The sequence below is a fragment of the Pleurodeles waltl genome, chromosome 4_2 (genome assembly GCF_031143425.1).
Source record: "Pleurodeles waltl isolate 20211129_DDA chromosome 4_2, aPleWal1.hap1.20221129, whole genome shotgun sequence".
Classification (NCBI taxonomy): Eukaryota; Metazoa; Chordata; class Amphibia; order Caudata; family Salamandridae; genus Pleurodeles; species Pleurodeles waltl.
This window is the reverse complement of record NC_090443.1, coordinates 350,601,305-350,627,495: the sequence shown is the minus strand read 5'-3', so window position 1 is coordinate 350,627,495 and position 26,191 is coordinate 350,601,305. Positions and strand designations below refer to the sequence as shown.

General features: G+C 46.2%; 1 protein-coding gene across 1 annotated transcript in view; it reads right to left on the bottom strand.

Moving 5' to 3' along the window:
* Positions 1–21,923: 21,923 nt before the first annotated feature.
* The window catches only part of DDX59 (DEAD-box helicase 59), a 141,081-nt gene continuing 136,813 nt past the window's right edge, over positions 21,924–26,191 (bottom strand). Inside the window, exon 7 of the mRNA XM_069231427.1 lies at positions 21,924–22,346. Within this exon, the coding sequence (XP_069087528.1) occupies positions 22,092–22,346 (255 nt within the window). The 3' untranslated portion in view covers positions 21,924–22,091. The remainder of the gene's footprint in view (positions 22,347–26,191) is intronic.

Genomic DNA, 26,191 nt, shown 5'->3' with positions numbered 1-26,191 from the left:
CACCTTGACTTTCGAGCTAGGAGGTAATGGCCTGTCCGAACTGAGATTTAGAAATGCTACATTAAATTTAGAAATGTAGAAATGATCACAAGAGTGATTTACTTATTAGGTCTTTGAGTTATCACAACCACCCATGGAAAAACATGAAGGATGAGATCATTTTTTACGCAACCCATCAAGGACGTCTCCTTTGTCAATTTGTTTTGCCACTGGTACACGAGTCCTCACAAATGCTGAAGACCAGTTTAACCTAGGAAACTCCGGAGAAACAACAGGAAAGGGACATGTTTGTAGCAAATAACTACTGTTGAAGAAAGAAGGCGGCTAATTCATTAGTCTGTGTCAGTACTTCCTCCTCATATACTAACGGTTTTAAGAAAATCAAAAAGAGCTGGTACATTCTGACTACACTGTTTTCCTGAAAAGGAGTAGAAGCATAAAAGACAAACTGGTCAGAACTAATTTACAAAACAATCATGCTTGACCACTATTCCAAACATATGGGACAAAAGGAAACCAGTAGGACACCGTAGATGTTTAAATGCTCCTGCTGTGACTCCACCATCAAAAGTCATGTCTTAACTTAGCAACAAAGAAAGATGAAGCCTTCTGACGTCTCCAACTGTAGTACCAAAAATGTCACATACGGACTCATTTGTCTGTGTCAGAAAGTGTGTATATAGGGTAATGCACCATGAAATTAAGACAAGAACGACAACATAAGTCCAGAATCAAATGTACTGTAACGTAGAGAATGTGCCAATGGTTATCTAGTTCTTAAAAGAAAAACACAAGTAAAGTGACTTCAAACTGACAATCTTGGAGGTCATCTAACAAGATTCTAGAGGAGGTATTATCAAAAAATAGAAGCAATGATAATTTTGCATCTCAAAAATATCAAGACTGAATGAAGAGTCAGAATTACATAAAAAGTACTCCAGCCATTAGCATGCAAATACGAGAAAAGAGAAAACCTGTTTCAGCATAAAGGAAGCCTACATGCAAGTTCGGCATGTATCAAAGATTTACCGAATAGCTGAACGCCACAGCCAAGAGAGGACTGACCTTGTAATGCACAGTGTAAATGGCCCTCCCAATGTCTGGGCATCCGTCAAGAAGCCAGCGCCGCACAAAGTTTACAAGTACATTCCAGACAAATCTTAAGTGTATATGAAAAACATTATAAAATCCAGGCAAATGGGTTACACAATTGAGTTTAGTTCTTATGTCAGCAAAACATGCCCTCTTCCTTTAAAGTTGTTAAAAAAAAACGTACACACTGCTGTGGTAGAACAACAACCAGGTCTCCAAAGCAACCAGACACTCTTGTGAGCAACCAGTGGCTTCACAGGAATGATGCAACTATAGCTCATGCTTCACATAAATACAGAAGCTGGGCTAGCAAAGTAGCAGCTACTCCACAGAAGGGTATGCCTCTTTAAAATGGAATGAGTAGTGGGAACTCGATTAATTCCCTGTACCAAGCCCACCTACTGTACCCACCGACACTTACAGAAAAAAAGAAAGCTGTGCCCAACATTGGTTCATTCTGCCAGAGAAAATGCAATGATGAATGCCATGGCAACAGGGCAGTAGGGTTTCCCACTGCACTGGATCCCATAATGAAACAACAATCCCAAAAGGTGGAACCAAAGGCATCAGTGGTATGTCTCAGAGGTGATCCACCTGATAAACCATATGTCCTTTAGGAAACCCTACGAACAATGGTTATTGTGCTTCATCCTGCCCATTATGTCCTCCACATTGTCTTTCAGAATGTTATCGAAGGGTGAGCAAAACAAGTTCCTAGTTGCTCAACTGTATAAGTTTCTGCCGCTGGAACTCTGTTGTCTGCATTGCAGAGGTCGCAACGTAAAGGTGACACATCAAGGCCTACTTTTCCAACTTTTCCTCGGGGGAGTGAATTACAAAGGATAACTTTGGGTGATGAAAAGGAATTATTCTCACCAGCGGAGGCAGCAGCATGCTCACAGTCAGTGTCAAGGATTCATAGAAGGGGTGACAACAGTTATGTACTCTGCCTTTGTCTAGGTTTTGCTGGTGTGGAATGTGATTCGCTGTCTTTGGCCTTATCACACCACACAGCATCACATTGGTGGGGATCAGTTATGGAGGGTGTTGCAGGGCCTGTGACTACTGGGGATAGACCCAAAGGAGTTGGGGAGACTATATGGTTTTTAATATAAATGCGGGCTTCTAACACGTTTGCCCTGGCAATGGCAGGAAAACATTTAACCATCAGAATCTCAATAGGAGGGCGCTACCTTAGTAGGGTCTATGTGTGCCAAACCCATATGTAATGGTCTGGACAATGTGCTTGCTACATGTGCCCGGGGGCCACACTCGATGGCTGTGTTGGAGGGGAGTGGTGTCAGTCAATTCCACTATTGAGTGTACCCCACCAAGAGAAAGGCAGGCTGCATGGGAATACTGCTGAAGAATATTACAATTCTGTCACAAGAACATGGTAAGATATAGTCTTCTTCAGTTCTACCATTCCGCCAAGTTCCAGGATATAGACAATAGCACCTAGGCTCATGGCCAATGGCTCACCATTCAGGTGTCAAAGGACAATGTCTCCTCCATAAGTGTCAGACGGTGAGGGTGTGGGGGAGGAGGGGGGCACAAGAATGAAAAGTCCCCTGGCTTTCATCCTTTGTGATTATAGCAACTATTGGTGAAAATAAGAGCATAGGGAGGCGTGTCCAAGGCCCACGGAAATACCTATGTAGATCTGACAGTGCACTCCATGGGAGACACCTAAAAAGAAAACAATGCTGGTGGATGGACCCCTACTTTGCCACCACCTTGCCGACGCTTGAAGACTAGGCGAGAAGCACAAGCGCTGGGTAGTGTTGTTCCTCTGACTCAGGAGTTGCTGATAACACTCAAAGGTGCTATTGCGCCGCCATTTTGGGCCCATTATACAATGGGTAATGTCTCCTTCAGAAGTATCAGATGGTGTGAGGCGGTGGGCAGCGCGTAACAAGTGCCAATGTTCTTTCCCCCAAAACTGTAAAATTGTTTCCCCAATTGGCAATTCCTTTAGCACCCTCTGTAAGTCCCTAGTAAATTGTACCCCTGGTACCTTGGGCCTAAGATGCTAAAGAGAGTCCCTAAGGGCTGCAGCACAAATTGCACCATCCTAAGGGACACCTCACTGAGCACCTGACAGGATGCCATTGCTAGCTGGGTGTCTTGGTCCAGGCAGAAGTGAAAACATTACATGACACACAGCCTGAGCGCCATGTCCCCGAATACTGCATGCAATTTAAGAAGTCACACCTACAGCAGGCCTTACAATCCTAAGGCAAGGTGCATAATATTACATGTGAGAACATATCTGCACAAGCAGATATGCCCCTGCTAAGTCTGTCGATTGTCAGACATAGTAAGTGACTAAGGAAGCCATTTTAAATGCATGTGATGGACACTGGTCAATACGAGTTCCCCAGCCACATGCTGGCTTCAATGAAGATAGGGATGTTTGGTATCAAACATCTCGTATTGGTGAACCCACACTGATGCCAGTGTTGGATTTATCAATGCATGCACCCAGAGGGCACCTTAGAGGTGCCCCCTGAAATCCTACCAGCCTCTGGTGTGCTCACTGACCAGGTTCTGCCAGCCTGCCACCCAAGACATTCTTCTGGACCCCTAGTGTGAGCCTGCTGCTCTCAGAAGGCCCAGAACAAAAGCCTGTTTTTAGATACTGTTTTTGCTGGTTTTAAGAATCTGCGCACTTTACCAATGCTAACCAGTGCTAAAGTGCATATGCACTCTCTCTTTAAACATGGTAACATTGGATCGTACCCAATTGGACTATTAATTTACTTATCAGTCCCTAGTATAGTGCACTATATGTGCCCAAGGCCCGTGGAGTAAATGCTCCTAGTGGGCCTGCAGCACTGGTTGTGCCACCCACTTTAGTAGTTCCTTAACCTTGTCTCAGGCCTGCCATTGTAAGGCCTGGGTGTGCAGTTTCACTGCCAATTCGACTTGGCATTTAAAAGTACTTGCCAGGCCTAAAACGCCCCTTTTTCTACACAGAAGTCATCCCTAAGGTATGCCCTAGGTAACCCATAGCGCGAGGTGCTGTGTAGGCAAAAGGCAGGACATGTACTGTGTACTTTACATGTCCTGGTAGTGTAAAAACTCCTAAATACATTTTTACACTGTTGTAAGGCCTGCTCCCTTCATAGGCCAACCTTGGGGCTGCCCTCATACATTGTTTGAGTGGTAGCTGCTGATCTGAAAGGAGTAGGAAGGTCATATTTAGTATGGCCAGAATGGTGATACAAAATCCTGCTGACTGGTGAAGTTGGATTTAATATTACTAATTCAGAAATGGCACTTTTAGAAAGTGAGCATTTCTCTGCACTTAAATGCTTCTGTGCCTTACAATCCACGTCTGGCTGGGTTTACGTGACAGCTCCCTTGTGCATTCACTCAGACACACCCCAAACACAGGATACACAGCTTCACTTGCATTCATCTGCATTTTGAATGGGTCTTCCTGGGAGGGTGGAAGGCCTGACACTTACATGTCAAAGGACTGTAGCCTGGCCTCACACAAAGTACTGCCACACCCCCTACTGAGACCCTGGCAGACAGAGTTGAACTGAAAGGGGACCTTGTGCACTTCTAAGCCACTCTTTGAAGTCTACCCCACTTCAAAGGCACATTTGGGTATTTAAACAGTGCCTCTGCCCCTACCAACTCAGACGCTTCCTGGAGAAGAGAGCCTGAACCAGCACCTGCATCCTGCCAAGAAGACCTGCCTGGCTGCCCAAAGGACTCACCTGTCTGCTTTCTGTGAAAGACTGCTGCCTTGCTGTTGCCCTGCTGCCTTGCTGCTCTCTGGCTCTGGTGAAGAAGTGCTCTCCAAGGGCTTGGATAGAGCTTGCCTCCTGTTCCCTGAAGTCTCAGGACCAAAAAGACTTCATTTCTACAAGAAGGACTCCTTGTGTGGTGAAATTCGATGCACAGCCTGCCAGAAACGACGCAGCCCAACTTCACATCGAGAAGATCGATGCAGTGCCAGCGTAGCGACCGGAAATTCAACGCATGGCCCACCGGATCAACGCACAGCTGAGCCGGAACGACGCAGCACGACTTCCAGAGAGGAATCGACGCAGCGTCTGCTGTGCGGTAGAAAATTCTATGCAACGCCCACCGAATCGATGCAGCTCCTGTGACTTTGTCGTGCCAGCATAGGAAATCCACGCATCATCCCCGGGGCGCCTGAAAACCCAGCAACCCAAAGAGGATCCACGACCGAGCGCCGGAAATTGATGCACAGCGTGACAACTAAATGACGCATCGCCGTGTGCGGCCCGAGAAATCGACGCACACCCCTTTATTTCCACGCATCTCCTCCTCTGCAGTTCTTTGCAGAGATTTTGCACGCGAACCAGGTACTTTGTGCGTGAAAGAGACATTGTTTGCTTTGAAAAGACTTAAGACACTTTAAATCACTTTTACAATGCAATCTCAACATATGCTTATTGCATTTTAATCGTTTTGACCTGCCTCTTATCAGATAAATATTCTTTATTTTTCTAAACACTGTGGTGTATTTATGTGGTGTTATTGTATGATTTATTGCACAAATACTTTACATATTGCCTTCTAATTTAAGCCTGACTGCTCAGTGCCAAGCTACCAGAGGGTGGGCACAGAACAATTTGGATTGTGTGTGACTTACCCTGACTAGAGTGAGGGTCCTTGCTTGGACAGGGGGTAACCTGACTGCCAACCAAAGACCTAATTTCTAACATTCAACATGTTGCACGCCTATGAAGTCCCTAACAGATCTAGTGGCGGTTCTTCAGGACCAAAAATAAAGAATCTCCTAAGCTTCACTGATGGACTCAACTTAAGTCAGAAATAGGTGAAAAAAAACTTACATAAAGAACTACAAACAAACACTAGTTACTGACCCTCCTATATTAAAGAAAGGGCGCCTTGGGAAAATGTGAACCTGTGGGACTACTGTAGCTGTTTGCCAATGGTGTCCAACTCCCAAGACCTACCCAGCAGCTGCAAAACCCGAAAGTCCAGAGCTGGACACCTCTGATCCCAAGACAAAATGAATGGGTGAGGACAATGAAGAAGCAGGTAAAGAGCATTTTGAATGGGTCCTAACACTGTTGAGGCAGGTCAGTTCCCCAGAGGGAATGACCTAGACAGGCGGATGTAAGGCAGAATAGGCCATACAACAATGCCACCTGTTCCCTTACACTTCTAGGAAGATTCTCCCAGGTTTGGCGGAGCCCCTTGGCCTGTGGGCTGGGGCTTAGGGGGCTTGTGTAGGGAACTGGGTTTTTGTCACAATACCCCCCACTTTTTGCCTAGTATCTGATGCAACTTTGACTGTAGTGCAGTGGGTCCCTGCCAACCAGGTCCCCAGTGCCAGTGTTCTTTCCCCCAAACCTGTACAATTGTTCCCAATTGGCAATTCCTGTATCACCCTCTATAAGTCTCTAGTAAATGGTACCCCTGGTACTTAGGGCCTGAGGTGCTAATGAGGATCACTTAGGACCGTAGCATGAATTGTGCCACCTTAAGGGACCCCTCACCAATCGCCTGACAGGCTGCATGTCTTGGTGCAGACAAAAGTGAAAACACGACTGTGTGCCATGTCCCCTAACACTGCATGCTATGTAACCAAGTCACCCCTACAGCAGGCCTTACAGCCCTACGACAGGGTTCATTGTATTACATGTGAGGGCATATCTGCACAAGCAGATATGCTCCTGCTAGGTCTTTGTCGATTCTCAGATATAGTAAGTGACCAGGAAAGACATTTTAAATGTATGTGCTGGACACTGATCAATATGATTTGTCCAGCTACATGATGGCTTCACTGACGATAGGGATGTTTGATATCAAATATCTTATATAGGTGAACCCACACTGATGCCAGTGTTGGATTTAATAATACATGCCGTGCCCCCTGAAATCCTACCAGCCTCTGGTGTGCTCGCTGACCACTTTTTGTCAGCCTGCAACTTGAGACACCATTTTGGACCCCTAGGGTTAGAGCCTTCTGCTCTCAGGAGGCCCAGAACAAAAGTCTATCCAGAAAGAGGGTGTAACAACTTCCCCCACAGGATGATTAGCCTTCCTAAGGCAGAAAGCCTCAAAGGGCTGCTGCCTTTGAGATGCAAATCTGGCTCCCCTTACAGGAGAGGAAACCACCACCCCTGTCCAGAGCCTGTTTGGCACCTGGACAGGCAAGAAAATTAGTTAGTCAGGTAGGTGTGCCACTTCCAGGCTAGTACCACCTCGAAGGTGGGCTACTGCGAGGTGGGCACGATTTTTCAGAAGAAGCCATCTTCGTGATGGCATACTTAGGAATTCTGGGACAGGGTTACGCCCACTTCCCACAGGAAGTGGCCATATAGTGGCATGGTAATCTCAAGGGTCAGTAGCCCATTGGCTATTACCCTACACACCCCTGAATTCAGTATTTAGGGGAGCCACTGGCACCAGAGAAGCAGATCCTGATGACCTAACAAGACCAAGGACACAGAAGAGCCACGAAAAGCAGAAGAGAGGAAAAAAAGCAACTGGCCTGGTATCAACCCACCGGCTTGTCTGCATCCCTCGGCGATATCTGCACCAAAGTTCACTTGTCCTGCAGCTGTCACTCCAGAAACCTGGGAGGTCTGCCTGCCTTCAAAAAAGACGTGATGCCTCCCGTGAACAACAGACCTGTTCTCCAACAACCTCATAAGAAGGGACTCTGAAGCCTCCAGAACTGCCAAAACCTGACACCTGAAGTCACTACTGCACCTGCCATCTCCAACCAGAGTTAAAGCGGACCACCGGTGCCAACAAGGTTCACCAGCCCTCCAGAGTCCATCTTGCTTTCACCCCTCCTGGACTCCCTGATGACCCCTGCAGCCTATGCACACTGCCCCCCTCCACTGCGACTGCTCTTTTAAAGAAAACCCGACACCTAAGGACACCTCTGCACCCATCTCCCCTGAGCCATGTAGAAGAGGACCAAAGGTGCCTACCTGTGTCCAAGCATTGTGAGGCCTGAGCCCCGCTGTTGGTTCAGCCTGACTGGCCTCCTGGCCAGAGCCTGCAACCTCTTTCCGCAGGAACTGATCTCCATAGGAACGCATTGCGCACCCAATGCTGTTTTGCACTCTGTACCCGGTCGCCCCATGCCACTGAGGGTGTACTGTGTGCGCTGCCTTGGACCTTGCTCACTACTCACCTTAACCCCAGAAGACTTGTCTTATAAGTAAGTGGTAACTCCCTAACAATGTGCTCACTAATGTGACTGTCACCTGACTGAAGACGTTTGGGTATTTACCAAAATTGACGCACCATTGCAAAGTCTCCATGTGATTCAACCGCTAGTAAGACAGGCCTCAACGAAAATGTAAGACCTTCCTCCACTGAAGAGCTTGATAACGTGAAGGCCCCATTTATATTGCCTAAATAGATGCCAATAGTACAATATTAGCCCCTGTCCTAAGAAAAGCACTTGCACTTTCAAAACTGCTCATCTCTCACCTAAGGCTCCACATCTTGATTGATGGATAACAGAGATGCAGATGGTTTGTCAAACAGAAAATCCAAACGTCCTAAATCTTTCTTGGGGTGACGATCTATGGGACAAAGCCCTTTCAATCTCTCTGGGACTGCAAATAATTTTCTTTAGAAAGCAGAGTTAGACTATAACACTGAATTCCACTAACTCTATTTTGAAAATGGCATTTGGTCAAGACGTTTGTAATTGGACTTCTCACATCAAATAATTCAGATGGACCTAATTTAGAGACCTGACCTAATCCTCTGTGGAATCTGACCTCGATTTTGCCATTAATGACACCAACTAGAAGCCTAAATCTAGGCTTATGTAGCCTTTGAAATAATAAATCGATGAGGGAATTCTGAAGTAACTATTTTTTTTCTCATCACGTTCCTTAGGATATACTAATGAAATCCAAATATGTACCAAGTGCTTGGGTGTGACGTGTCTGCTGGATCTAATAAAGAAACTGCATGGTAAAATTCCAGCTTTTCAAAAAGTATTTTCGCAGAGCCATGCCCCTCACGTTTAAAGGTTGCTGAGTTAGAGTTAGGAATCCACTAACCACCTTTGTCTGAAAAAAAGTTTGAGCAATTAGCAAAATACCTCTTTATTTCCAGAGAAGGTGAAAAGCACACCACATCCTTGAGTCCTTTTCAGTTTTGAAAGCTGGGGCACATAAATTACATTTTCAGCAGAATAAAGATTATCAACTTTTTCCTTATCAGTTCACAAGCACTTTACTTTATTTTAGCTTCCAGTATCTGCTGCTAGGTACGATCGGCGACGCTTCTTTTTAGCGCCTTTTTCTGTGGAAGAAAGTTCCTGCCTGCTTATTTCCGGTATCGACATAACAGACCAACTTTCTTCTGTACAACAAGGTGACTTGTGATCCTTTTCGATGAATAGATATTATCTACCAGGGGCTCGTCGTCGGTCAGGAGGTTCATGGGCAGAGACCGTGCCAGTCATTGTTTGTGTAGTGGTTTACTAGAAATTGTCTATTAAGAAAAACTCCAAATCTTGGGCTAGGGAACGTGCTCAACATTTCCTATGGAAGGTGTCACTACTAGATCATGTATACAAACTGCTCTATGAAAACTTCTAACAATGTTTAAAAGGGGGTAGGGAGCTCACGGTCATATTAGCACACAATTTGCCAGGATGCATTGTGGTAAATACAGTGGCATGATAATACTCACATTAGTTGAAAGTCTTTGTATTCACCACTGTTGGTGAAGCCAGTGCCAATTATCTCTAGATCTGCATTTAAGAAGATTTGTCCTTCATCAGTAGAAAGTAACAAGTTAAATTTGGGGTTACTGGCAATGCTGGTCACTGTCTTCTGTACCAGTCCCAGAGCGTAGGTGCATCTCATAGCTAGTCATACCAACAACTCAACAGGGAGCCAATCACAACAGGGGGAAGAAGATCACTACTTGGAATATCAGCACACAATTCACCCAGATGCATTATGGTAAATGCAGTGTATGATAATAATCACTTCAGCTGAAAGTCTTTATTCGTGATTCATTAGTATTAATGTTATGATAAAATGAACCTTGTAATTGAGAACCTAATTCTAGTCAGTTGTCACTAGTCTGAGAGAAGGAACAACGCCTATAAGTGTTTTCTATTCATGCATGCCCTCAATGACAGTGAGCAGTAGTGGCTGGGAAAAAAAACTTTGGACTGGGGCCATGCAAATTTACTGCCACTATGAGAATTCCTTGATGTGGCCTGAGATCAATGCCCACAAGTTCTGACCCAAAACGCTGCGTAGATTGCATCACGCTGCCTAGCGCAACAAAAAGTGGATACTTAGTACTTACATTTAACACATTTCATAATATACAAATAACAAAACTGCATAACCATTCTTATATGCCATGGAAAAAAAGAAAGGCAATGTACTTATCTCGATTGAGTAGCAAATAGGAATGGGGGCAGTCGAGTGGCTGGTACAGTAATGAACACTTAGAAATAATGGTAACAACTCTGGATCCCTAGAATTACTTTGTTACATGGTATGCGTTTTGCAGGAAACATCAGTAGCAACGCAGTCAATGCAGCGCTATGCATTGACCACGTCACCATTATCACGCATATGCGTTTTCTACGCATGCATTTAGCACGCATGCCTGTACCACGCATATACGTGGTAATGGCAGAGAGAGCAGTCCGGAAGGAGTTGCGACCAGAGGAGAGAGAGGTAAATGGGGCCGAATTGGGGGTGGAGGGGTTGGGGTAGCTTTTAGGACAGGGTCAGGTGGGTTGGGGTAGTTTTTAGGATACAGTGGGGAAGGTTTTAGGGTTCAGAGTGGTGGGTCGGAGCAGGTTTTAGGACAGGTGGGTTAGTTTTTAGGACTGGTTAGGTTTTAGGGCAAGGGGTCGGGGTCGGGGTAGTTTTTAGGACAGGGCGGGGTAGCTTTTAGGACAGGGCAGGGTAGCTTTTAGGGCAAAGGTGGGAGTCAGGGTAGTTTTTAGGACAGGGCGGGGTAGTTTTTAGGATATAGGGTGGGGTAGTTTTTACGACAGGGTGGGTTTAATTTTAGGACAGGATATGCTTTAGGGCAAGTGGTCAGGTAAGTTTTAGGGCAAGGGGTTGGGGTAGTTTTTAGGACAGGGCAGGGTAGGTTTTAGAGCAGGGCAGCCTTTAGAATGGAGTCGGGGTAGTTTTAGGACAGGGTAGGGTTTAGGGCGGGAGATTGGGGTAGTTTTTAGGACAGTGTAGGGTAGTTTTTAAGACCGGGTAGGTTTTAGGGTTTGGGGTGAGGACGGGGTAGTTTTCAGGACAGGGCTGGGTTTAGAGCAAGGGATCAGGGTAGTTTTTAGGACAGGGTAAGGTAGTTTTTAGGCAGGGTAGGTTTTAGGGTGGGAACGTTTTTAGGACAGTGCAGGGTAGTTTTTAGGACAGGACAGGATAGATTTTAGGTTTCAGGGTGGGGGAGTCGGAGTAGTTTTCAGGACAGGGAGAGGTAGTTTTTAAGACAGGGTAGGTTTTACGGTATAGGGCAGGGGGGCAGGGTAGTTTTTAGGACAGGGTGGGGTAGATTTTAGGACAGGGCAGGGTAGCTTTTAGGGTTTAGAGTGTTCAGGGTTGTTTTTAGGACAGGGCAGGCTAAGTTTTAGGGTGGGGGGTCGGGTAGTTTTTAGGACAGAGCGGGGTAGTTTTTAGGACAGGGTAGGTTTTAGAATTTAGGGCATAGTGGGGGTCAGGGTAGTTTTTGGGACAGGGTGGGGTAGTTTTTAGGGTTTAGGGCGAAGGTGGGGGTCGGGGTAGTTTGTAGGACAGGGTGGGTTCATTTTTTAGAAAAGGGTCAGTTTTAGGGCAAGGGGTCAGGGTAGTTTTTAGGAAAGGGCGGGTTAGGTTTTAGGACAGGGCAGGGTAGCTTTTAGGGTGGGGTCAGGTAGTTTTTAGGACAGGCAGGGTAGGGTTTAGGGTGGGGGATCAGGATAGGTTTTTGAACAGTGTGGGGTAGTGTGAGAAGGTAGCCTCTTTCGAGCCTTGTTACCCCCACTTTTGGCCTGTTTGTGAGTGTATGTCAGGGTGTTTGTCACTGTTTTCACAGTCTCACTGGGATCCTGATAGCCAGGCCTCAGTGCTCATAGTGAAAACACTATGTTTTCAGTATGGTTGTTATGTGTCACTGGGATCCTGCTGGTCAGGACCCCAGTGCTCATAGGTTTGTGGCCTATATGTATGTGTCACTGGGACCCTGTCACACAGGGCCCCAGTGCTCATAGGTGTGCATGTATATGTTCCCTGTGTGGTGCCTAACTGTCTCACTGAGGCTCTGCTAACCAGAACCTCAGTGGTTATGCTCTCTCATTACTTTCAAATTGTCACTGACAGGCTAGTGACAATTTTTACCAATTTACATTGGCTTACTGGAACACCCTTATAATTCCCTAGTATATGGTACTGAGGTACCCAGGGTATTGGGGTTCCAGGAGATCCTTATGGGCTGCAGCATTTCTTTTGCCACCCATAGGGAGCTCTGACAATTCTTACACAGGCCTGCCACTGCAGCCTGAGTGAAATAACGTCCACGTTATTTCACAGCCATTTTACACTGCACTTAAGTAACTTATATGTCACCTATATGTCTAACCTTTACCTGGTAAAGGTTAGGTGCAAAGTTACTTAGTGTGAGGGCACCCTGACACTAGCCAAAGTGCCCCCACATTGTTCAGAGCCAATTCACTGAACTTTGTGAGTGCGGGGACACCATTACACGCGTGCACTACATATAGGTCACTACCTATATGTAGCTTCACCATGGTAACTCCGAATATGGCCATGTAACATGTCTATGATCATGGAATTGCCCCCTCTATGCCATCCTGGCATTGTTGGTACAATTCCATGATCCCAGTGGTCTGTAGCACAGACCCTGGTACTGCCAGACTGCCCTTCCTGGGGTTTCACTGCAGCTGCTGCTGCTGCCAACCCCTCAGACAGGCATCTGCCCTCCTGGGGTCCAGCCAGGCCTGGCCCAGGATGGCAGAACAAAGAACTTCCTCTGAGAGAGGGTGTGACACCCTCTCCCTTTGGAAAATGGTGTGAAGGCAGGGGAGGAGTAGCCTCCCCCAGCCTCTGGAAATGCTTTGTTGGGCACAGATGTGCCCAATTCTGCATAAGCCAGTCTACACCGGTTCAGGGACCCCTTAGCCCCTGCTCTGGCGCGAAACTGGACAAAGGAAAGGGGAGTGACCACTCCCCTGACCTGCACCTCCCCTGGGAGGTGTCCAGAGCTCCTCCAGTGTGCTCCAGACCTCTGCCATCTTGGAAACAGAGGTGCTGCTGGCACACTGGACTGCTCTGAGTGGCCAGTGCCACCAGGTGACGTCAGAGACTCCTGCTGATAGGCTCCTTCAGGTGTTAGTAGCCTTTCCTCTCTCCTAGGTAGCCAAACCCTCTTTTCTGGCTATTTAGGGTCTCTGTCTCTGGGGAAACTTTAGATAACGAATGCATGAGCTCAGCCGAGTTCCTCTGCATCTCTCTCTTCACCTTCTGATAAGGAATCGACTGCTGACCGCGCTGGAAGCCTGCAAACCTGCAACATAGTAGCAAAGACGACTACTGCAACTCTGTAACGCTGATCCTGCCGCCTTCTCGACTGTTTTCCTGCTTGTGTATGCTGTGGGGGTAGCCTGCCTCCTCTCTGCACCAGAAGCTCCGAAGAAATCTCCCGTGGGTCGACGGAATCTTCCCCCTGCAACCGCAGGCACCAAAAAGCTGCATTACCGGTCCCTTGGGTCTCCTCTCAGCACGACGAGCGAGGTCCCTCGAATCCAGCGACTCTGTCCAAGTGACCCCCACAGTCCAGTGACTCTTCAGTCCAAGTTTGGTGGAGGTAAGTCCTTGCCTCACCTCGCTGGGCTGCATTGCTGGGAACCGCGACTTTGCAGCTACTCCGGCCCCTGTGCACTTCCGGCGGAAATCCTTCGTGCACAGCCAAGCCTGGGTCCACGGCACTCTAACCTGCATTGCACGACTTTCTAAGTTGGTCTCCGGCGACGTGGGACTCCTTTGTGCAACTTCGGCGAGCACCGTTTCACGCATCCTCGTAGTGCCTGTTTCTGGCACTTCTCCGGGTGCTACCTGCTTCAGTGAGGGCTCTTTGTCTTGCTCGACGTCCCCTCTCTCTGCAGGTCCAATTTGCGACCTCCTGGTCCCTCCTGGGCCCCAGCAGCGTCCAAAAACGCCAAACGCATGATTTGCGTGTAGCAAGGCTTGTTGGCATCCTTCCGGCGGGAAAACACTTCTGCACGACTCTCCAAGGCGAGAGGGATCCGTCCACCAAAGGGGAAGTCTCTAGCCCTTTTCGTTCCTGCAGAAACCTCAGCTTCTTCTGTCCAGTCGAAGCTTCTTTGCACCCGCAGCTGGCATTTCCTGGGCATCTGCCCATCTCCGACTTGCTTGTGACTTTTGGACTTGGTCCCCTTGTTCCACAGGTACCCTAGATTGGAAATCCACAGTTGTTGCATTGCTGGTTTGTGTCTTTCCTGCATTATTCCTCTAACACAACTCTTTTGTCCTTAGGGGAACTTTGGTGTACTTTGCACTCACTTTTCAGGGTCTTGGGAGGGTTATTTTTCTAACTCTCACTATTTTCTAATAGTCCCAGCGACCCTCTACAAGGTCACATAGGTTTGGGGTCCATTCGTGGTTCGCATTCCACTTTTGGAGTATATGGTTTGTGTTGCCCCTATCCCTATGTTTCCCCATTGCATCCTATTGTAACTATACATTGTTTGCACTGTTTTCTAAGACTATACTGCATATTTTTGCTATTGTGTATATATATCTTGTGTATATTTCCTATCCTCTCACTGAGGGTACACTCTAAGATACTTTGGCATATTGTCATAAAAATAAAGTACCTTTATTTTTAGTATAACTGTGTATTGTGTTTTCTTATGATATTGTGCATATGACACTAAGTGGTACTGTAGTAGCTTCACACGTCTCCTAGTTCAGCCTAAGCTGCTCTGCTAAGCTACCATTATCTATCAGCCTGAGCTGCTAGACACCCTATACACTAATAAGGGATAACTGGGCCTGGTGCAAGGTGCAAGTACCCCTTGGTACTCACTACAAGCCAGTCCAGCCTCCTACAGGTAGTATTTAGGACAGGGTAGCTTTTAGGGTTTGAGGTGGGGCGGGGTCGTTTTTAGGTCAAGTTGGGGTCGATTTTAGGACAGGACAGGGCAGGTTTTAGGGCAGGGTAGTTTTTAGGACAGGGTGGGGTAGGTTATAGGACAGGGTAGGGTTAAGGGTGAGGTGGTCAGGGTAGTTTGTAGGAGAGGGTGGGTGGGTTTTAGGACAGAGCAGGGTAACTTTTAGGGTTTAGGACGAAGGCAGGGAGTCGGGGGAGTTATTAGGACAGGGTGGGTTCGTTTTTAGGACAGGGTAAGTTTTAGGGTTTAGGGCAGGGGGTAGAGGTCGTTTTTAGGACCAGGCATGGTAGGTTTTAGGACAGGGCAAGGTAGCTTTTAGGTTTTAGGGTGGGGGCGGTAGGCGGGGAAGTTTTTAGGGCAGGATAGGTTTTAGGACAGGGTAGGGTAGGTTTTACGACAGGGCAGGGTGGCTTTTTGTGTTTAGGGTGGTGGAGGGGTAGTTTTAGGGCAGGGTAGGCTTTAGGGTGGGGGCTCACAGTAGTTTTTAGGACAGGGCAGGGTAGGTTTTAGGACAGGGTAGGTTTTAGGGTTTAGCGCGGGGGTCGGGGTAGTTTTTAGGACAGGGTGGGGATTTTTTAGGACAGGGTAAGTTTTAGGGTTGAGGGCGGGGTAGTTTTTAGGATAGGGCGGGACAGGTTTTAGGACAGGGCAAGGTAGCTTTTAGGGTTCAGGGCGGGGGTCAGGTAGTTTTTAGGACAGGGCGAGGTAGGTTTTAGGTTTCAGGGCGGTGGGGGGTCGGGGTAGTTTTTGGGACAGGGATGGGTAGTTTTTAGGGCAGATAGGTTTTATGGTTTAGGGCGTGGTTCAGGTTCGTTTTTAGGACAGGGCGGGGTAGCTTTTAAGGTGTAAGTGGGAGGTCAGGGTAGTTATTAGGACAGGGCAGGCTAAGTTTTAGGGTTTAGGGCAGGGTGGGGACTGGTTAGTTTTTAGGAGAGGACGGCGTAGGTTTTAAGACCGGGTAGGGAGGGGGTTAGGGCTCAGGGCAGGGGTGGAAAGGGCAGTTTTAAAGGCTTGGGCAGGTGGAGTATGGTGTAGGGTGTGAGGCATAATTTACCACGCATGTTCCTTTACCAAACATGCTTTTACAGCACATTTTGTTGTAAATACATGCGTGGTAAAGACACGGTCGTAGAGAAAGGCATATGTGATATACGCATCGTTGTTCCATCATACATCCGTGTTTTGCTGATGCTGACACAGTGAAGAAAATGAAATCATGCAAAACTGTAGCCTGTGTTACGTTGTCAAACTTCAAGCAAGCAGTAGGTCTCCTAAAAAGTGATTAGCTCTCTTTAGAGGGTGGAACCTCATCAGTGGTGCTTGCAACCTCATCAGTGGTGCAACAAGTGTGTCAGTTACATCAATGTCATGCACACTTAAACATAGGTTTTCCTAACTATGGACTGTGTAAACAACAGGGAGAACACTATGATAATCTCTTTTAATGGCACTGCCGTCCATGGACCCCAAGCAGTCTACTGTGCCTTCTTAGGGTGCCCGTGACTGTTTAGACAACTGAATAATATTAACATATTGTAGAAAAGAGGCCTTTTCGTATGGGCACTGCCACACTTTTCTTTCTCCAAAGATGATGGTTTTGACTCTGAAAGTGCACAGGAGCCAGCTAACCAGGCCCCGGTGCTAGAGCTCTTGCCCTAAAATTTGATGCAACTTGTTATGTTGTAGTTGTGTATGTCCTTCGGTGCTGCCATCGTAATTACCTTGGCAACAGAATGTATTGGGGATTCTAGGGAGGACGGTTGAAGATCGGGTGAAAGGAGACACCGGGTTGCTGTTTATGCTGCTCTGGGTGGATACAATAAAAAGACATTTAAATAAGGAAAAAGGACTCCGTGTCACAACTCCAATTGGAAAAGGCCTTTAACCACCTCAAAAGTTCCTGATAAATGGTACCAGCGGTATCCGGGGCATGGGATTTAAAGGTGTCACCAGGGCCTGAAGTAGATTGTGCCACCATGAGTGACCCAAGTAAAACAATGAGAGCAGTTCTGCCATTGCAGACTGCTGGAGTAGTGCAAACTGCTTATACTCGACTTGACCCTCACAATGAGTGGCAAGGTCACAGCACTATTTTTAATATAGGCCAGTCACCCCGAAGGCAGGCTTCCTTAGTCCAGTAGGGAGGGAGCACTATAATTAAAATGTGGACATATAAGTGCAAGCTTATATGTCCCTATACTAGCCTCTTTCCATTACGGGATACTTTTAGTGTTAAGGGAGCCATAGGATAACACGGGATGGAACCCGAGCATCCGGAGGATGCCAGCTCCATTAGGTTCTCACTGATAAGTGTCATGTTTGGTAAATCAGACTTGGTTCCCATCTCGAAATTGATGCTGCATGCACCCAAGATGGCTACCTTAAAGGTTGCCCACCTGGTTGCCTCAGCCATTTCTGTGCCCTGGCTGACAGCCTGCAGCTGCTGATGCCATAAAGGGAATCTGAATCCCTGCTATAAGATGTGAACACTCCAAAGAGTCAAAAACAAAGGCCTGCATAGGTGGGATGTGTCAGCTCCCTCCCCGACAGGATGGCTAGTAAATTGGGATATCAGAGCGGTGAGCTTCAAAGCCCACATCGCCTCTGATACACAAGAAGGCAACCTCCCAGAGGAGGACAATGCTAACCTCTGCCCCAGGAACATTTGCAACCCAGGATGGCAGAAAAATTAGGTAGTCAGGAGGGGTGGGCTACCTGATCTTTACGGCCAAAGATGGGTTCTGCCATTTTTAAAAGTGGCAGAATGGAGGCTTCTGTGTAGAAAAGGTGCCATACCTATTGGCTATTAGCACCCACACCCCTAACACTCCTAAATGTAGGAGTCAAGTGGCTCCCCTGCCACCAGAACTTCAGATCTGATCGCCATGAAACAAAGGACAAAGAAGAGACCCCAGTCTGCAACTTCAGAACCTGCCCAAAGAAAAAGGCGACTAAGACTGCACCTGTGGCTATCACCCTGAAACAGCACTACTAAGACTCTTCCTGGACCAGAGACCAGTTCCAAAGTACAGAGGAAACCTATGCAAGACAAAGGCAACTCCATAACTCCCTTGAACTAGAGGTACTAACTAGTCCCCTGCAGCAGCAGACAAGAAATGCACACCCGGAACCAAAGAATCACTGGCCATCGTGCCTGCCGAGGGATCGCCCAAAAGTATATGTCTAGTACATTATGGGAAATGTAGTTCTGACCACCAGCAAGTTTCAGGCAGCTATTGTTTTCCCCCAGACTCCTGGACGTCAAAGTGACCAAAGGCTGGGCTTGCTGGGGGTCAGTCTAGCTACCACTACCTTCATTTGACACTGTGCCTCGAGGGAATCGCGCAGCATTTTCAACTTGATGCACAGGTGGCCCGCAGTCGAGATTTTGCATCCCCTTCCTCAACAGCACCGTCAACGTTGCAAAACCAGCACCCACGGCTCCCGCATTCAGCACCAGCGACAGCAAGGACAACCCGGCACCCAGGCCCTACGAGCCAGGTAAAATTTAACTGACTGTCGGACCCTGGTCCTGGGTCTGCCTCACCTCACCATCCAGTGATTTCCACTGAACTCAACCTGCAAGTGACAGTGTCACTAGTGCGATTTCCCACTGACCGCAACACTGTTTTGCAAGATGTATTTTTCTTTTAAAAATCCATAACTCCAGTTATACTCATCTGATTTTCTTCATTTTTGGCATCTAAGGTTACATTAAAATAAATAAATCGACTTTACATCATTAATTGGTATCGGATTTCTTTTGAGTCGTGTCAATTACTTATCATCCATGTTGGTACTCTGAAATGCTTAGCACATGTTCCTCTGATAAGGCATGACTGCTGCGTGCCCACACTACCAGGTCTGAGCTAGGGGTTTATTAGTGTCAATCCAAAGAACCTATTGGGGGTAACATGAAGGTTTTGCATAGTTAAGCCTAACTAGCCTCACTGCATAATACCCTGTTTCCCAATACACACACACATTTTTCTACATGTAAAATATTTAAAAAATAACTCCACCGTAAATGTGTTTAATTTTAAATTGGAGGCTAAAAATTAAGTTGTTATCCTTAGATTGCTCTTAGCATACTGCTCCCACAAATCAAACACAATCTAGTACAGACACTTAGAGGCCTCACATGAAGTAGAAGAGTATTTGGATTAAAAGGGATAATGCATTAGAAGCAAACAGCACAAAGTAATATGCCAGATTGTAGCATTTAACAGAAATAATGAAAAAAGACCTATGATCCTGGAGAGAAAGAGAAACACAACCAATGCATAAGGGATTATAAATCTATGATTTTTGCTGCAAAGTCTTTTACCAGTAAAACTGAAACAGCAAAAAATGCTGCCAGATAACTCTTCCAGACAGTTAATTCCCTGGCCAGCTTGAGGAGCAATAATTCTCTGGGCCTAAAACAAACCTTTTGTGACGATCGTGCTGATTTCTTTCAAAAGTTAACAAGGTCTACAATGAATACCTGGCCACTGATCAAACAAGAGACCCCTCTGATGAGTTAGGAATTAATTCCCCGTCTCCAACGCTCAAGGAGTTCTCTCCCTTAACAAGTGAGCAGATAATAAGATTCACTGAAGCAATTTAATATGAGCCCCCTCCCGATCCTTGCTCACCTAAAACACTAGTACCGGAAATAGTAGCCACTTATCGGACAATGCTCTTAAACAGCATGTTTAAAACAGGATACTTCCCTGAATTATGGAAAAAGGCTTCCACCCTACCTCTACTAAAGAAACCCACACTGAACCAGTTTGAGGTCAGTAGCTTTTGCCCAATCGCTAGGCACCCATTCCCAGCCAAATAAGAAAAAGCCATGAATTTGGAACCTTCCCATTACTTAGACATCAATATTATGCGTAACCCCAACCAATTCGGGTTTCAATCTAATCATAGTACAGAATCTGCCTTGCTTGTTGCCAGAGAAGGTGTCTGAACAATCATGGACATAGGGATAAAAGAATCTGCTCTGACTCTTCAGTTCCTTTCTTGCAGATAGAGAACAGTCAGTTGTGCAAGGAGACCATGCTTCCAAACCCTTCTCACTCCCTTGTGGAGATCCTCAGGGATCTTCACTGAGTCGTGCACTTTTTAATACTTACATGACAACTCTAGCCCGGATTAATCAACATTTTTTGGGTTCCCCCTGGTTTGGGACGCAGACTACACTCAGATTGTGATATCCATCACGAGAGACCATGCAGAGATGACTAGTAGATTTTATGACTATTAGAAGTAGGATATCGGATGAGGAAGAATCACCTCAAACTGAATTTGAGTAAGACCGAGGGTCTGCTATTCGGAAATGACATATCATTTTAGTCCCTTACTTGGTGGCCTTGAGACTCCCACTCCCATCCCCCGACAAAAAGGGGAAAAAAAACCTTGGAGTAATTTTTGACAACAAGCTGGCTTTCTCTGACCAAATCAACCATCTTACATCTTCATGCTTCTACACCTTGAAAATACTGAAAACAAATTGCCACTGTATTCCCTTGGCCCTCCAAAGAAATAGTGGTGGTTGCCCTATTCCTATCAAAATTGACTACAGCAAAGCTGTCTATGTCAATATACAAGAAAGACTGCTCAACAAACTGCAAGTTCTTTAGAATGCTGCTGCCCATCATCTGTTAGGGATCCAAAATCATCTTGAAGACCTTGTGTATTGCGCACAAGGCCCTTTATGGCAATGGCTCAAAATATCTATAAAATACAGGTTTCAGCAGTATGCTCCCACAAGAACATTCTGTTCTACCCACTCATTCAGCTTAGAGGTACCAACAATCAAATAAGCAACCTGGGGAGGAAGAAGTTTTATGTTCTCAACTGCAAAACCGTGGAATGGCCTACCTATGCACCTGAACACCCAAAATAGCTTGCCCATCTTTGGTAATCCCTTACAAATTGTCTCTTTTCAAATACGTTGTTCAGGTGATCTTCCAGTTAGCTCCATTAAGTTTTTTGGTTACTGCAGACAATTGCCCTCTCAGTTTGACCACCGCCAAGACGCCTACGGGTATGTGCGTGCTTTATAAATTTGTATTCATCTTTTAGAAATAAAACCACATTTAGAAAGATCCAATCTTCAAGTTAAAATTAACAATGTGAAATTTGTTTCTTTTTCCTTCATGAATTAAATACAGAATTTCATAGTGGGTGTACTTATTAGATGTATTCTTGTTCCTGTCTTTTTGTGCAATGTTTTGAAATTCAAGGTCCAAGAGATTTAAACTTAAATGACTAAGGACAGAAATGTCAAGAACCACTGCCACAGATACAAAGTTGGAGATGTGAGTTCTCAAGCAGAAGATCATTACAAATGTGAACTGGAAAGCACAAAATTAGATGCTAATATGTGATTTCAACTTCATTGACATTTATGTCATTAACAGTGCACTGGTTCGACAAGGCAAGGTTGCCTAGAAGACCTTAACTTTCACAGTGCTTTGGGAATTAAGTTTTAGGTAGTATCCTTAACCCCAATTAATGATGTTTTTCAATAAACGTTTAAGTTTTTTGTTAAATAGCAGAACAGTCATTTTATTCCATTGTGTTAAGTCCATTAAGCTGTTTTTTTCACAATTACGCACACAAACTTTTTCAGACTGACTTCCTGGAATCCAATAATTTTCAGAAACCGTTTAAATGTACAATTTATACTTTATAGACAACACTTTGAAACTTTATGCAAATTTACATTTTATATTATAAACTTGAACACAATATAATATTAATATTATGAAACTTTACAAATGTATAATTTACAGTATAAACAAGAAATGAACAACGATACCGGCAATGAAAACTATTATTTTTTACTTTTATCATGCTTTCTGATCAGAGCCATGAGATTATCGCCAGTCACAAGCTGGTTTTGAGACTGCTTTGCCTTCTGCTCCTTTTTTTGCTGGTCGTGAAGGTACGGTGAATATAGCAACTGTGGTGGGAGAATAGAGCCAGTAGGTTTTACTCTCTTTACAACATCCCAGAAAAGGTTCTTGTTCTTTTTGTTGACAAAGGTAATTGCTGTTCCTTTGTGACCCAACCTCCCAGCTCTTCCAACCTGAAACAAAAGAACAAACCTTCAAGTAAAAGTGTTAGGATTAACCAATCCTGTTAGTACAACACATTGTGTATTATACGTTTATTATACCTTAAATGTGTTGTGCTTATGACAAACCCACATCGCATTAAATATATATATATATATATATATATATATATATATATATATATATATATATATATATATATATATATATATATATATATATATATATAGTGATTCACTTTAACATCCTCAATCCAAGCAATCTTCAGCTGCTCACCCCAAAGAAGCAACTTTGACCACATCATGGGTTTACAGGTATAACTGGCGTATGTTATGCCTGACCGTAATCAACAAAAGGATACTTGACCAATATAAGTTGTCTTACTACCTACATAATTCTCTGCCACATGTACTAACAATTACGAAGTATTAAACCCCACTGAAGGAGTGGGCAGATCAAGGTGTGGTTTGCCTTACATGTTTGCGAATGCCCACAAACTTGTGTTTGTCGCAACATACTTAATTCCTATCAAAAGTGTTGCTTCAGCGAAGAGCTGGATTAACTCCCATTCCAGGGTGGGTAGGGCATTGGATAACCTCAAAACTTGGTTGAGACGCAAGAGAAGAGTTTCTAAAAGGGGGACATATTTTTTTTTCTATGGCCCAAAAAAATGCATTTACACAGCCAGTTGCCTTTCAATAGGCGGTGTAGAATTACACATAGGGAAATTCCAGCATTTTAAAAACAAAAAAACACCTACAGTACAACACTTGCAAAGCTGCCACTGGAACGGGTATTCGGGCATAATACTGTCGAATTCTGTGAAATATGGACAATCTTAAAACTGCATCCTAGTGGAATAGTACTTATATCAGTGCAGATTTAAGATTTCAGTAATTATGGCCTAGTGCGAATTGTAGTCTGTAGAAAGTTTGAAATTGTACACTACTTTACTAATCTCAATATGCACATTGTACAATTTTGACGCGTAGGCAGAGTGGAGAGTCGTGCCTGTTCGTCATTCACAAGCCGGGAGGCGGAGCTTTGGAGTTCGCCGCCGTGCTGCCGGAGCCGCCGGTGCTCAGCGAGAGCCGCAAAAAGCAGTGAGCGGACCCTGGCATGAGGACCCTGGCACGAGAGGGCCTTTCACGCCCTTGTTTACATCAGCCCCCCGGTCCCACTTTCGCGGGAGCAACCGCGTCTGGGGAGCGCAGCGGTGTTGTCTGGGCGAGTCGGCTGGCCAGTAGTACAGCAGTGGCTGGGGGGGGCGATTTTGTTGCTGAAATTTCCCGCCTGCCCCCCTGCTCCACCGCCTGGCTTGCCTCAGGTTCCCCTTGGGCAGCTGTTGCTGGCCTACGGCTCCTGGGCCTGGTGGGCTCATGCAAGGACTCCTGGGCCTGGTGGGGCAATTCAAGAACTTTTGCTGGGTCACCTACTCCACTCCACGACGGACGGCCCCTTGGTGGGGGCCGCACGAGAGAATTCTGGGCCTTGGACAAAATTGATCTCCCCAGGACTTCTCATGACTGCCTGGGCGGGAGCTACATAGGAGATGGTGGTCTAAGGCAAGTATTTGACATCCTGCAAGCAGGGCTAATTGAAGGTGTCGGGGAGAGCACAAAACTGTAGCTTAGGCTGTAGGTAACCGGTTTTTGATGGAGGCGGCTGGCGTTAGGCCAGTGCAACTTGTCTGGACCGTATTGCCTTGCTCTTCCTGCCCTTTTCGCTCAATGTAACCTAAACTGGTCTCCTTTACTCCTTTCTTCATTCCAAATCTACAAGCCTTAAAGTGGAGCAGAGACATCCCACAACAAGTGCCGCAAAGTGCCTCCTTAAGGACTTACTTATGCTGAGTGACATTATTTCCTCCCCTGAGCTTCCCCAGATTTGAAGGAAGGACCTTTGGAGCTTGTCGTACTATGAGGTCTGGTAAAGTAAGAAAGGAGCACCCCAATCCTCAAAAACACAAGAAATGCCGCTGTGGCGTCGACGTAGGTAATGCCGCCTCGCATTCACCATCAGCCTCTGAAAAGTGAACTTATCCCCCTTCACCCACTGTAATTACAGCAGAACCTCCTCCACCGGCTGTTGATCCGCCGAGCTCAGCAATTTTTAAGTCTCAACTTTCTGTTGTTCATACGCTGTATCCATGCTTCTTGAAGCTCCGCAAGACTTCTTTTAAGAAAAAACCTAAGCTGGAACTTTTGGAAAATGGTGGGGAGATAGAGTCGGAGCCAGGCCAGAGTGTTCCCATGGAGCCTGCAGTTACTGATGTTTTACCCATTGCTTGTGGTTATTTGACAACAGCGGCAGAAGTTCTCCGTCCAGTTTCACCCGCTTCTTCCCAGCTAGCATCTCAGGATGAAGTGAGCCATTCTCCACCCCATGAGGGCCAGCCAGCCGCACTTTTGTCAAAACACAAACTTTCACCAAATATTATTTCCAGTGACCATTCTTTCAATGCAGGAGAGTGGGTGTCTTCTTTAGCGGCCTCTCCAGCAGATTTCCATCGGCTGGCCCGGCAGGATGGGTTGGCTGGAATCTGCCACAACTCCCTGCAGGATCATAGCATTCTTCTGCCATCCAGCCCCCCCCCCCCCGCAGCTCAATGGACCGGGAGTTCAACCGGTAGCATTCATCCAATGTTACCAATAAGGTCTCCTAGCGGGGCTGTTCCCAGCCCGCAAAAGGAGTTCACTAAGAGCGAGCTCAATGACCAATCGCTCCTGGACCTTTGCTGTCTTCAATCTGATTCCATGAGTGGTGCTGACAGGGAATCCAACCCTGTGCCCTCCCCTATGATCACGGTAAATGGCTCTGCCTGGCCTCAGCTTTTGCAACTCTCCAATCCACTGTGCTGGCTCTGAACTATCACTCTGACAAAATGGACGTCCAAGTTGATCTGCTGAATACATTGGCCTCTTACATAGCTGGTATTGATAAAAATCGAAAACTTCAACCAGCTAATCACTAGAGCACAGACAAGCTCCAATTTTGTGCAACCAACATGCTGCTGCTCTTCAATCATTGAAAGCCTTTCATCTTTGCCCACCCTTTTAAGTTCGGTTGTATGTGAAATCTAGAGGCTATCTTCAGCTCTTGTGCCCCCGGTGCCCCCTGCCGAATCTAAGCTCCCTCCCTGATTTAGTTCGGGAGCCCACTCAACAAAAACATTGGACGATTATTTTCTTCCAGTCAAGAGTGCAACCTCCATTAATCTCCCTCAGCCAGCTGCTACTGGAGTCTTGGAGCATGTCATTGTGGCCAACTGTGCTCCCATAATCTCTCCTTTACCTGAACTTGAGTCCACGGTGCCTGCCTCCTCCCATTCTTCCTGCATTCCTGCACAACCTGTTTTAGCTCAGCCAACGCCTTAAGGAGCTGATCCTGTGGCTCAACATCCGTTGAGCAAGAGGGGGGAAAAAAAAAGACTCCGCAAACAACGGAACAATAGGTGGAACCAACCCCCTCAAGGATTTCCAACTAATGCCCAACCGTCGGTTTGTCCTGAGGCGCAGCAGCTCTTGCAGTTGCAGGTGGCCCTCAGGGCGACTTCACCGCCCAATTCCTTGTTGACTTCACTCGCTGGCTTTCCCCTCCTGATTGAGCCTGTTAAGGATCCTACGGCTGGCACTAGTGTGCAGGAAACTGAACTCCTCTTCGAGGACCATTTGATCTCGCCTGAGAAAGGCAACTTAGGCAGTGTGTCGGTTTCGGTAGCCCCACACTGGGGTAGTGGAGTGCCTGTTCGCCTTGCCGCCACACTGTTTGAATATAAAACTGTTTATGGGAAATCTGATGGTGATGTTTTGGATTTTGGTTCTTCCAATTTCCTCAAGCTACCATCTGACAACAA